This window comes from Orycteropus afer, unplaced genomic scaffold, assembly GCF_000298275.1.
Source record: "Orycteropus afer afer isolate SDZICR_OR568_19922 unplaced genomic scaffold, OryAfe1.0 scaffold00112, whole genome shotgun sequence".
NCBI lineage: Eukaryota > Metazoa > Chordata > Mammalia > Tubulidentata > Orycteropodidae > Orycteropus > Orycteropus afer.
Window position 1 is genome coordinate 6,315,754 of NW_006921699.1, and position 14,182 is coordinate 6,329,935.

Here is a 14,182-nt window from a genome sequence, read left to right on the forward strand (position 1 = left end):
TTTTGAGTTGTGGTGCTGGTGAAGAAAGCTGAAGGTACCATGGACTGCTAAAAGAACTAACAGATCTGTCCTGGAGGAAGTGCACCCGAAATGCTCCTTGGAAGCGAGAATGGCCAGACTTTGTCTCACCTACTTTGGTCATGTTGTAAGAAGGGACCATTCCCTGGAGAAGGATGTCACGCTTGGTAGGGTGGAGGGTCAACAAAAGAGGGGAAGGCCTTCAACGAGATGGATTGACATAGCGGCTGCGACGATGGGCTCAAGTATAGCAGGAATCATGGAGCTGGCGCGAGATCGGGCGGTGTTTCGTTCCGCTGTGCATGAAGTCACTATGAGTCGGAAATGACTCGACAGCACCTAACAACAAGATAGTCCCACTTTGGTTGATTTCCACGCATATTCAGCTTTGGGACTAGGACATTCCTTTGGTTCTAATCACACAAATTTAGCACTGTCATGGGTGAATTCTCATTGTTGGTGCCATTAAATGTGGCCTTTTCTTTGTGAGATACCTTTTTGTCTGATTATCTTAAAAATATTGCAGGCTCAATGGCACCAAGTAGACATTTTAAAATTTCAGAACAGTGGTATACAGTGGTATTAGAGTACATTAACACTTTTCATTTGGACTAAGCTGTCGCATTATGTTTATAACTATATTGCTTTCTTTAGGATCTTTAGACCTAACTATAACTTGTAGGATCTAAAAGTTAATGTTCTTAGTGGATGCAGTGCACTTGCCAGTAGCTGGGGCTAAATGAGAGTTTATTTAACTGTTCTTTTGGTCCTAATGATTTATTTTTTCCCTGTCTGTAAAGATGAGTGTGGTTCTGGGAGTTTTTGGCAGTTCTCTGACCTATAATTCCCTAAATTTTAATGTAACAGTCAAATAAGACAGGGATCCAAATTAAACATTTGAGTTAGAATGGTGTCAAGTTTTGTTGGAGAAATTTGTGTGTGTGTGTGTGTGTGTGTGTGTGTCCAAAGAAGGTAAGGTGATTGATTGCCGATAACACTTAGTCTGTTTGGTATCCTGCTGGATGAAATACTGTACCGTATATGCCTAAATATCAAGCCAAAGCCCACTACCATTAAGTCACTTCTGACTCATAGCAACTCCCGTTGGATTTCCAAGGCAGTAACTTTGTGGAAGTAGATTGCCTCATCTTTCTTTCATGAAGCAGCTGGTAGGTTTGAACCACCAGCCTTCTGGTTAGCAGTCAAATATGTTAGGCACTGTACCACTAGAGCTCCTTTTATATATATAAGGTGATCCTGAAAAAAAAGACAACCTACCTTTTTCCCACTGAGAAGATTGCCCCCCTTCCCCAATTTTTTCTGACTAACTTGAAACTATGGAATTTTAGGAGTATGGATGAGATAATTAAAGGACTACTTGGCAATATTGAGTATACTATTTTATTAACATATACATCTTTAAGCTTTGTGTTTAAGGATGTATGTGTAAGTAATATTTGAAACATCTACTAGAAATAACTGCTTTCCTATTTTTATATTTCATGAAATAATTTTATTGAAACTCTTCACACGGACCTTTTTTAATTGTAAAATTTTTTATCTTAAAATACACTCAAGATATTTAAAACATGTATGTACAATTTAAAGAGAATTAAATATATTTCTATGTACTCACCACCTAGCTTAATACTTTCAGTACATCTGAAATCTGTATGCCCCTGTTGATCACAAATGGAAACTATTACATAAATTGTGTGAACTTTTTTTTTTTTTTTTTAAAAACCCAGCTTTATTGAGATATAATTCACATACCACACAATTCACTCATTTAAATTACACAGTGCAGTGTTTTTGTAGTATATTCACAGGGTTTTGCAACCATCACCACAATCAATTTGAGATCATTCATATTATCCCCTACAAAAGACACATTCCCAGTAGCAGCCACTTTCTATTTCCCCCAGGCCCCAAATCTAAGCAATCACAAATCTACTTTTCTGTCTCTACGGACTAAACTGGACATTTAGTAGAAATGCAATCATACGACATATGGTCTTTTGTGTTTGACTTCTTCCACTTACTGCCGTTGAGTCGATTTCAAATCATAGCGACCCCCCCTTGGGTTTCCGGGGCGGTATCACTACGGATAGCCACCTCGGAAGGAAGGTTGGGCTCTCTACTTCTGTAGTGATACCACCTCGGAAACCCAAGGAGGGGTCGCTATGAGTTGGGTCTGAGTCAATGGCACCTAACAACAACATTAACATCACTACGGAAGTAGATTGCCCAACCTTCCTTCCAAGGAGCATACTACTTTCAAAATTGATCTATTTTGTAGCATCTGTCAGTACTTAACTACTTTTTATTCCAAATAATATACCATTATAATAATATAACAATTTTTTTTTTTAAGTGATTCATCAGTTGATGGGCATTTTGATTGTTTCCTTTTTTGGCTATTAAGAATAATGCTGTTATGAATGGGCGCAAATTTCTGTAAAGATGTGTGTTTTCATTGCTTTTGTGTTTATATACTTGAAAGTGGAATTGCTGGAACATACATGGTAACTCTAAGGAGTTCTGATGGTGCAGCCCCTAAGGCATTTGATTGCTAACTAGGTTGACAGTTCAAATCCATTAGCTGTTCTGAATAAGGACAATGGGGCAATTACTTCCATAAACATTTATCACCTCAGAAACCCAGTGGGAGGCACTGTGAGTGGCAATCAGTAGATGACAGTGGGTATGTTAACTCTATATTTAAAATTTTGAGGAACTGCCAAACTATTTTCCAAAGTGGCTGTACCATTTTACATTTCCACTACCAATGTGTAAGGGTTTGTTCCTATTATTCCATGTCAGTCTCTTTGATTAGTCATTCTGGTTGGTGTGACATAGTCTTTCTTACGGTTTTTTAAATGCACCTTTGATATCAGTGTTGTCATCAGTACTAAAGCACTAAAGCAACTTTCTGGGTGTATTATTCCAGTTTTAATATATACACACACACATATACATACGTACATATATATGTACGTATGTGTGTGTGTGTGTGTGTGTATCTCCCTGCAGCTCCTTCCTTCAAATGCAAATCTCCTGTTTTCTCATCAGCCCAGGGTGGGTCTGCATGTCTTTGCAAATGCAGATTTCCTGACTCTGAAGGTTCTGGGTGGGGCTCAAGTTTTTGACCTAGATGTCCAGCACTCTAGACGTGGGCCTATAGCTTGAGACAAGAAGCCTGTGTTTCTTTTTTTATTTATTTATTGTGATTTGGTGAAAGTTGACAAGTTGATTTGGATTGGTTTTCCATTCAATTCATACATATTTTGCTTTGTGACATTAATTGCAGTTTCGACAATTTAACAGCATTCTTCCTCCCTGTGGTTACCCTTTGCATTAGTCCTTGGTTCTTATCCCTTAGCAGCTCCTGAGCTTTATCCCTGGGCAAGTGCAGCCTTTTTGATCTCCTACAGTTGATTGTTCTAAGAAGTGCATACATCCCTTGGGTTATTGTTCACATTATAGATCTGTCTGCCCTTTGGCCGAAAGGTAAGCCACAGGGGTGAGTTCAGTTCCAGCCATGAAGGCTATAATTTTGGGAGTTCTACCAGTTTCTATCAGACCAGTAAGCCTAGTCTTTTTTATGATTTTGAGTTTTGCTCTACATTTTTCTTCTGCTCTATACAGACCTCCCTCTTATTGTGATCCCTTTTAGAGCAAGCAGCAGTGGTAGCCAGATACCATCTAGTTTTACTTTAAATTGTTTGATATACCACAGTTTGAGCTTTGGCAAAATGCTGTCATTTGATATTTTACCCCAAACCACTAAGTTCTCACTAGCTTTATTCATTTATGTGTTATCTGCAATGAAATCACTTTCTATTTCCATTATTGATGATGTTTAATTTGATTACTTGATTAAGTACCATTTCTCCACTGTAAAATCCTTTTCCCTTTGTAGTAGTTAGTACTTTGTGAGGATGTACTTTGAAACCATATAATTATCTCACACCTTATTAGACTTACAACTTATTCATTTAATTTATTCAGCTGCCATCAAGTTGATTCTGACTCATAGCAACCCTTTAGGACAGAGTAGAACTGCTCCATAAGATTTTCAAGGCTGTAAAATCTTTACAGAAACAGATAGCCTCATCTTTCTTCTGTAGAGCAGCTGGTGGGTTCGAACTGCTCACCTGTCGGTCAGCAGCCAAATGCTTTAGGCGGGATACCACCAGAGCTCCTTTATTTGTGTTAGCATGGACTATTTTTCAGTGGGTTATAATCCATTAACAGTTTCTGGTGGCACAAATGAAAAGAGCTCTGGTGGTGCAGTGCCTAAGGCATTTGATTGCTTACCAGAAGGTTGGCTGTATGAACCCACCAGCCGCTCTGCGGAAGGAAGATGGGACAATCTACTTCTGTAAAGATTTACCGCCTCAGAAGCCCGGTGGGAGTCACTGTGAGACAGAATCGACTCAATGACAGTTTACAAAGCTAAAGATTGCCGTATGAGCCACCAGCAGCTCTGTGAAGTAAGACCTGGTGATCTGCTTCTGTAATGATTACAGAGAGTAAAATCCTATGGAGAAATTCTATTCTGTAACACATGGAGTCACCATGAGTTTGGATAGACGTCAACAGCAACAGGCTTACAATCCATTTTTATCATTGTTTATTTTGATGCTCATATTATTTCAGATTTGGCCATTCAAGCTGTCTCTGTGTCCTTTTGTCATATCCCATTCTTTTTTGAGCACTTTTCTTTCTGGCACAAGATGTTCCATCTTATGCATTCTAAATCTTGTAATCAGCAATTTCTCTGAAGATCCCTGATTCCTTGTAGGAGAGAATGGTATTTAGAAACCAAAATCCCAGTCTCAGTAAACAGAGGTAGGGAATCTGTCTATACAATATTGAAAATCATGAGTTTCTATTGTTACCTCTGAGTGAGTCCAGCACTACTGGGTTCATTCTAGTATTTCCTTGTTCCATATTTGTGACTCCCTTTTCTGAGAATGAGATACCATGCTTCCTCTTTAATGTTGTTGTTAGCTACTGTTGAGTCCACCCCCGACTCATGGTGACCCCATGCACAGTGTAACAGAATGCTGCCCAGTTCCATGATCAGTTAGTTGTAGGTTGGACTGTTGTCATCCATGAGCCAAATCCTTGGCTGATTTTTAGAAGTAGATTGCCAGGCCTTTTTTTCTAGTTTCTCTTAGTCTAGAAGCTCCACTGAAACCTGTTTAGCATCACGGCAACTTATAAACCTTTGCTGATAGATGTTGGTGTCTGTGTATGAGAAGCACTGGCCAGGAATCAAACCTGGGTCTCTCATGTGGAAGATGAGATTTCTACCACTGAACCATTAGTGCTTCTCTTGGGAGAGTGTTGTTGTTGTTTGTTTATGTGCCGTTGAGTCGGACCCGACTCATAGTGACCCCTCCTTGGGTTTCCGAGGCAGTGTCACTACGGAAGTAGATTGCCCAGACTTCCTTCCGAGGAGTGGCTGGGGGGTTTGAACCGCCAGACTTCTGGTTAGCAGTCAAGTGCCTTTGGCACTATGCTACCAGAGCTCCTAAGAAAACTAGATAAAGCAATTATATTCTGTACACATGGGGTAGCCATGAGTTGGGTGCCAGCTTAATGGCAGCTAACAACAATATGTTAAACCTATGAGGAAAGTAGTGGTTTAGTGGTAGAAGTCTCACCTCCCATGTGGGAGACCTGGGTTTGATTCCCACCAATGCACCTCATGTGCAGGCTCCACCCATCTGTCACTGGATGTTGCATGTTGCTATGATGCTGAACAGGTTTCATTGGAGCTGCCAAACTAAGATGGACTAGGAAGAAAAACCTGGTGATATACTTTTGAAGAATCAGCCTATGAAAACCCTATGGATCATAATGATCCAATTTTTTGTTCATAGGTTTATCATGAATCAGGGGCAACTTGATGGCAGCTAACAACAACTTGTTAAACCTAACCTTAAAGAAAAATTGAGCATTATAGTAAATTTGTCTAGAGAGCAAACAAAATCAGAATATAGTGGGAAGATTTGACTTTCTAGATCAGAAAAATCGTATGTATTTTCCTGGCACTATTTTATTACAATAAAGTGAATGTCCAGTATTTTTTGAAAAGGAAAGATGAGTAGGAATAGAGATCAGAAAGGAAGCAAGGGACTTAGAAAGTATTTGGCTGTGTGGTAAGGACTTTGGAAGGTTTCATCAGGGGAATTGATATTCATGTTTTAAAAGGTGGTACGCTATGTAGCCAAAAAGACAAATATTGTATCACCCCACATATATGGAATACTTAGAATAGGAAATTCATAGAGACTAAAGCTTACTGATGGTTACCAACTGTTGTGGGGAGGGGAGATTGTGAGTTATTACTTAATGGGTACTGTAATGTAGTGAAAACCATAAAACCAAACATACTGCCATAGAGTTGATACATACTGTCATAGTGACCCTGTAAGACAGAGTAGAACAGCCCCATACAGATTCTAAAGCTGTAAATCTTTACACAAGTAGATTACTTCATCTTTCTCCCACTGAGCAACTGGTTGGTTTGAATCGCTGGCCCTTTGATTAGCAGCCAAATGCTTTAACCACTGCACCACTAGAGCTCCTCTAATGTAGCGAAAAGACTTGCCTAAATTCACGAGGGATAAGAATCAGGATCAGCACAAGGCAGTTTCCTGTGAGATAGAGGTCAGATATACCTCTACTCTCCAACTTCTTCATTTCTGATACTGTCTACTTCTCTGCTGGGTTTGATAATTAATTGCAGTAACCACACAGAACTCACAGACCCTACTCAGTTATATACTTTATTAGGGAAGTAACAGGCTCTGACTCAGGACCAGGATCAACTTGGAAGTAATAAAAACAACTTAGGAAACAGGATGCAGTTTGTTGATCAGGACAGATTTCAGCCAGGGCAGCTCTCCCAGTTGCTCTCTTCTGCTAGCAAGCCTCTCTGCCATGCAAGCTAGCCTCTCTGCCTTTACCCTTCCTGCATTCAACCTCTCCACTGCTTACTGGCCCAGCTCATAGCCAGTGTAGCTGCTGGCTGAACTGCTGCTCTCCTGTCAGCAATTTTCTGCCATCGTTGGGCTGTGCTGCTGGGCTCCTTCCAGGCATCTTGCTGCTGGCTCTGTGCCACTGGGCCCCTTCTGGGCTTCTTGCCATCTTCAGTGTTACATCTCTTGACCTATATTACAGATCTTTTAGGAAGTTCCCCTTGCAGGAACCCTGGGTCCAAACTGCTCCACTCCAGGCTCTTCTTGAAGTTTCCTCTTTGCCTCTCTAAACCTCTGTGGAATTGGCTACTTAGATAAGGAAACTCTTTGTCAATTTAAGGCATGGCCCTCTCAGCAAGAACACAAACTGACCAATTCCCTCAGTGGACCGAAGGTTGCTCTATCCTATTGGGTAGTTTTATTTGATTGATTGATTTTAATTAAAAAATTTTGTTTTGTTGTTGTTTGTGTGAGAATATACCTGCAAAGCATACACCAGTTCAACCATTTCTACAAGCACAGTTCGTTTACATTTATCTGTTGGGTGGTGTGGTAGTTAAGGTTATGTGTCAACTTGGCTGGGCCTAGTTTTGAGTGGCTAGATGTAGTTATTCACCATGATGAGACTGGTAATCAACTCTATGGTGGAATCTACTAGAGCAGCTGAGTAGCTGCTTTAGGTATGTGCTCTACTTCCAGTATATAAGAAGCATTGAGAATGATCTCTGGAGCTTTTGTCACACTTGGACCCTGCATTTCGCTGAGTCTTCATCTCAGTGGCCTGCCATGTTGTCTGCTGATCTTGGGGCTGTTAATGCCCTACCATGTGGTTTGATAATTTTGGGACTGTGCCATTTTACTTGTCAGTCTCAGCACCCAGCAGCTCTCTGAGTTAAGAGAAGCCTCCTGCTTCATTGGGCCAGGAGCAAGAGGCAGAGCTGAAGCTCAAGTTCAAGGGGCTTTTACCCAGGCTCTAGAGCTGGTGCTTTCAACTTGGACTTCTAGCCTCCTAAACTGTAAGAGAATAAAGCCATTTGTTGAAGCCACCCGTTTGTGGTATTTTCTGTTAGAGTGGCACTAGAGAACCAAAACAGGTGGTTTTACACACCACGTTTCTGACTAGTAAATGAACCAATCCCTACAAAGTCAGTAAAATAGACCAATTTCAAACTGGTAAAGAATGCCCACCTTGAGCATTATGCTCTTTTAAGATCTATCTATATGAGATCAAATTGACAATAGCAACTTGAAAGAATAGATGGAAACCTTAGGGGGCAAGAGTTTGTATTAATGGGGAAGAACAACTCAGAAACAGAGAGTAAGAATGCTTGCACAAGTCAAAGAATATAATCAATGTCACAGAATTGTACCTGTAGAAACTTGAATTGGTATGTGTTTTTGCTGTGCATATTCTCAACACCAAAAAACAAAATAAATTATTGAAAAAGACCAGTCACAGGGCAGACTGTGGCCCAACTACCCATTTTTTGGCAGAATTACAAACCCAGGGCCAGAAAGGTTATCAGCTGATCAGGTGACTTTCAGACTGAGTATAATCTACAATGTTGTTGTTGTTATGTGCCGTCGAGTCGGACCCGACTCATAGCGACCCCTCCTTGGACTGCCAGGGCAGTATCACTATGGAAGTAGATTGCCCCATCTTCCTTCCGATGAGTGGCTGGTGATTTTGAACCTCCAGCCTTCTAGTTAGCAGTCTAGTGCCTTAGGCACTGAGCTACCAGAGCTCCCATAATCTACAATAAGAAATACATTTTAAATAGTTGTTGTTGTTGTTGTTTTGTGCCGGCGAGTCGGACCCGACTCATAGCGACCCCTCCTTGGGTTTCCGAGGCAGTATCACTACGGAAGTAGATTGCCCAACCTTCCTTCCAAGGAGTGGCTGGTGGGTTTGAGCCACCAGCCTTCTGGTTAGCAGTCAAGTGCCTTAGGCACTATGCTACCAGAGCTCCTTACATTTTAAATAGTAAACAATAAAAAAAAAAAATACACATTTCTGTGCATATTTACAACTGAAAAGAAAGTTTTACCCAGTAATATTTTGACTTTATTACAGTAATATGCTGATATTTTATATTCTGAACTATTATACTTAGTTACTATAAAAGTTAGTTTGCAATTCACTACATTGATTTAATAATTCATTAACAGTTTGCTACTCATGGTATGAAAAATAGTGAGTAATTTCAGTATGAGAAAGCATTCTCTTTTTTTTCTCAAGTTTTTTTTTTAAATTTGTTGAATTGGGTGAAAGTTTAGAGCAAATTGCAAATTCATTTTCTATTCTGCAGTTCATACACATTTTGCTTCAAGACATTGACTGGAATTCCCCACAGTGTAACAGCTCTCTTCCCACTTCCTCCCTGTAGTTACCTCTTCCTTGTATCCTTTTTTCCTCTGTATTCCTGCCCGCGGCACCTATGTTCCTGTGCAAACACTGCCCCTCTGTCCTCAAACGATTGAGCACTCTAAAGAGTGTATCTGCCTCATGTACTTGTTCACCCTATGTGCCTGTCTGTTGTTTGGCTGGAAGCCATGGGAGTGAGTCAATTCCAGATCTGAAGGGTAACTAGGGGCCATAGTCTTGGGGACTTTACCAGGCTCTATCAGACCAGTCAACCTGGTCTTTTTGTGTGTGTGTGTGATTTGGGTGAAAATTTACAGAGCAAATTCACTTTCCATACAGCAGTTCACATACACTTTGTCTCATGACATTGACTACAATTTACCCCAATGCAACAGCTCCCCTCTTACTTCCTCCTGATAGTCACCTCTTCCCTCTATGCACTCCTGCCCGTTGAGCTGTCTCCCTGTGCATGAACAGCCCTTCTTTCTCCCATGATTGTTCTCTCCAAGGAGTGTATCTACCTCAGGTAAATGTTCAGCTCATATGCCTGTCTTTTCTTTGGCTGGAAGCCACAGGTGTGGGTTCAATTCCAGACCTGAAGGGCAGCTGGGGGCCATAGTATCAGTGGTTCCACCAGGCTCTATCAGACCAGCAAACCTGGTCCCCCCCCCCCTTTTTTTCCAAATGATTTTGAGTTTTTTTCCACATAGTTCTCCCTCTCTATGCACGATCTCCTACATCCCTTCCAAGGGGATGACAGTGGTAGCTGGGCACCATCTAGTTCTTCTGGTCTCATAGTCATATAGGCTGCGGATTGCATGGCGTACCAGTCACCAGGACTAATTGTTTCCATGAATCTTTGGTTTTCTTCATTCTTCTTTGCCTTGGACAAGGAGAGCCCCCATCGATGCATCTAGATGGCTGCTTGCAAGCTTTTAAGATCCCGGTCGCTACGTGCCACAGTACAACTTGATCTTTTTTTTATGTTTTTGAATTTTGTTCCACATTGTTCTTCCACTTTATCCAAGATCTCCTGCACTGATCCCTTTCTGAGTGGTTAACAGTGGTAGCACCGTCTAGTTCTTCTGGTCTCATGGTCACACAGGCTGAGGTTTGTATGGTCCACTAGTACCTTGAACTAATTGTTTCCATGCAGCTTTTTTTTTTTTTTTTTTCATTTTTCTTTGCTCTAGACGAGAAGAGACCCTTTGTTTCATCTACCTGGCCACTTGCAAGCTTTTAAGACGCCATTCACTACTCACCAAAGTAGAATGTAGAGCAGTGTTTTTGTGTAGTATGTTATGCCAGTTGAACTTGTCCTCTTGCAGCCATGGTTCTGAGTCCACAGGTCCAACTACTTGCTCATGAGGAAGCATTCTTGTACTATGAGAACCTTTATAGAGATTCATAAGATGACTCCTTGGGAAATAATTTTTTTGGAAAAATCTCACCTTATAATTGAATATTTAGAGTACTTTAAGTAATCGATAATCTTTTAAGAAGTTTGAAATAGAAATGAAATGAAATATTCTGTTCACAGAAGTGACAAACTACAAAATACCTAGTGACAAATTTAACAAATAAGGTATATCTTTATGAAAAAAGCATGAAATATTATTAGAAGGAATAAAATATGGAGAAATATAGCATGTTTCTGAATGGAAAGACTTTCTATCATACAGATGTTGATCAACCTAAAATTAAATTAATGTGTAAGACAAATATAATTTCAGTCAGCCTTTGTTTTGTTTGTTTGTTGGAGACACCATAAAGTAAGTGATTTTACATTTTTGTGTATATCTGAGAATATTCATAATAAAAAGATTTATAAAAAATGGTATTGTTATGGGTTGAATTATTTTCTCCCAAAATATGTGTCAGAAATCCTAATCTGTATGCCTGTGGTTATAGTCTCATTTGGGAATGGGTTGTCTTTGTAATCTTAACGAGACAGGATTGGTGTAGGGTGTGTTTTAAGTCACAAGATATAAAAGAGATTAAACAAGCAAGCAGGAGAAAAAGGTGGGGGGAGATAGATGCCACACCACCTGAAAATCACCACTGAGCCAAAGATAGAAGGTGAAGAGACAAGGACTTTCCTCCAGAGCCAACAGAGAGAGAAAGCCTTTCACTAGAGCCAGCACCCTGAATTTGGACTTCTAGCCTGCTTAAACCGTGAGAGAATAAGTTTCTGTATGTTAAAGCCATCTACCTGTGGTATTTCTGTTATAGCAGCACTAGATAATTAAGACAGGTGTCATACTTATTTCTCTGTAACTTAATTTTTTCTATTATTATTCTTTTTATAGTTTATCCTTGTTGATAGATGTATATTTAGGTTATTATTTTATTAATAATTAGTCTCTTATATGACTAATCTATATTTTATTTATCACTTCTTCTCTTGATGAATATTTAATTTCCAATTTTTCATTATTGTAAACAATGCTGCAGTTAACACATGGATCTGTTTCTGTTGTCCTGGAAGGCTGCCTATATTTATTGTTTTGTAGAGCAAAGTATATACACTAAACTACTAGTTGAGTGGTTTCTAACAAAAGAAATCTGTTTTTCATAGTTCTGCAGCGAGAAGTCCAAATCAACTTGTTGGCCAGGCCATGCTCCCTTGGAAGTATCTATGGGAAGATCCTTCCTTGTCTTTCCCAGCTTCTAGTACCCACAGGTGTTCTTGCTTACAGATGCATCTTTATGTGTCTGTCCTTCCTTTGCTACCAGTTTCTCTTCTCTTTTACAAGGACACCATTCATATTGGATTAGGACCCACTGTACTCTATTATGACTGCATGTTGATTTAAGTGATAACATCTTCAAAGATCCTATTTCCAAACAAGATCACTTTCTCAGGTACTAGGGGTTAGAACTTCTGTGTATCTTTTTTGGGAGACACGGTTCAATCCATAAAACTTCCAGTTTACATATAGATATATACATATACACACATGCTTATAAGTAATTGGATAAGCATTGTGCAATTTATGAAAGGATACAAATTAGATTGACAATACTGGCTGCATGGATTGGGGTATACAGTTGGAAGATTAATATTTCTTTTTTTGTATCTTTTAACTGTAAAAAATCTAAATGGCATTATATTCCTAAGTAGAAGTGGTGATTTTAGGTATTAATTTTTTTATATATTAGCTTTATTGATAACAATTCATATACTATACAGTTCACCCATTTAAAATGTACAGTTTCATGGTTTTCAGTATATTTACAGAGTTGTACAGTTATCACAAATTCTAGACATGTTAATTGCCCCCTTAATAAACCTATACTCATTAGCAGTCATCTCAATTTCCCCCAAATCCCCAGACCTAAGCAATCATTAATCTTTCTGTCTGTATTGATTTTTCTGTTCTAGACATTTTGTATAAATGAATCGTACAATATGTGGTCTTTTGTGATTTGCTTCTTTTACTGAGCTTACTGTTTTCAAGGTTTATCCATGTTGGCAATCTACTTCTGTAGTGATACCACCTCAGAAACCCAAGGAGGGGTCGCTATGAGTTGCGTCTGACTTGACGGCACATAACAACAACAATATCAGTATTTCATTCCTTTTTATGGTTGAATAATATGGATAGACAATTTTTTTAAAAATATCCATTCATCAATTAATGGACATTCAATTTATTTTCACCTTTTGGCTATTATGAATAATAATTGTGTTTGTGTGCATGTTTCTGTATGGACCTAGGCTTTCATTTATTTTGGTGTACACTTAGGAATGGAATTGCTGTGTCAGATAGTAACTATATTTAATATTTTGAGGAATTGCCAAAATGTTTTCCAAAGGGCTGTGTCATTTTATTTTCCCACTAGCAATGTATAAGGGCTCGTGTTTGTCCACATTCTTGCCAATACTTGTTACTGTGTGGGTTTTTTATTTTAGTCATTCTAGTAGGTGTGAAGTGGCCATTATGGTTTTATTTCATGTTTCTCTAATGATTAATGAGGTTGAACTTTTTATGCTTGTTAACCATTTGAATATCTTCTTTGGAAAGAGATTTGATGTCTATTCAAATTTTGCCCATTTTTTAATTGGGTTGTTTGTCGTCTTATTGAATTTTAAGAGTGCTAAATGTTTTACTGTCTTTTTTAAAGTGTTGCAATATTTGTTTGTAAGGCTAATTTTTTTCCCTTCTTATTGAAAGGTCCTGTCCCAAATGCATTGATGTCTTCACAAGTGTCAGTGAGCCAAGGATACAATTCTCAGCTTCCAGGATCCTATCCTCATTTAATACCAGCAAAGACTTCTTTGAATCCAGTCTCTGGACAGTCTAACTATGGTGGTTCTCAGACTGTTTCTCCATTAAGTAATTTTCAGAGACCAGGACAGACTCTAAATAGACCACCCATGGCTTCTACTACAGTGATACCTTCACTCCACAGTGGTCCTGTTTCCCAAATGCCACCACTTGCTTCTCAGAACCCAGCTCCTACACCAATGCCTTCTGGTAGTTTTCTTCCTGAAGTCAGTCTATCACCACCACCTTTGAATTGGCAATATGACTCTACATCCACAGGATCACAGACAAACCATTATCCTCGTGTATCATCCCAACCAACTGTGTCTGGGAATACAAATTTAAGAACAAATCATCAATATATTTCTTCTGGAGATCCTTCACTTCAAAACAGCTACGTAAAATCAGGTAATGTTATTATGTTGTTATTGTGCACCATCAAGTCAATTCTGGCTCGTAGTGACCCTATAGGACAGAGTAGAAGTGGCCCTTAGGGTTTCCTAGGCTATAATCTTTTTTTTTTTTTTTTTTTT

At 39.2% G+C, this 14,182-nt stretch overlaps 1 protein-coding gene across 1 annotated transcript in view; it reads left to right on the top strand.

The window, feature by feature from the left end:
- Positions 1-14,182, top strand: part of SEC24A (SEC24 homolog A, COPII coat complex component) — a 120,625-nt gene that overhangs the window by 16,902 nt on the left and 89,541 nt on the right. The window contains exon 2 of the mRNA XM_007943768.1: positions 13,557-14,070. Coding sequence (XP_007941959.1) covers positions 13,557-14,070 — 514 coding nt within the window. The remainder of the gene's footprint in view (positions 1-13,556; positions 14,071-14,182) is intronic.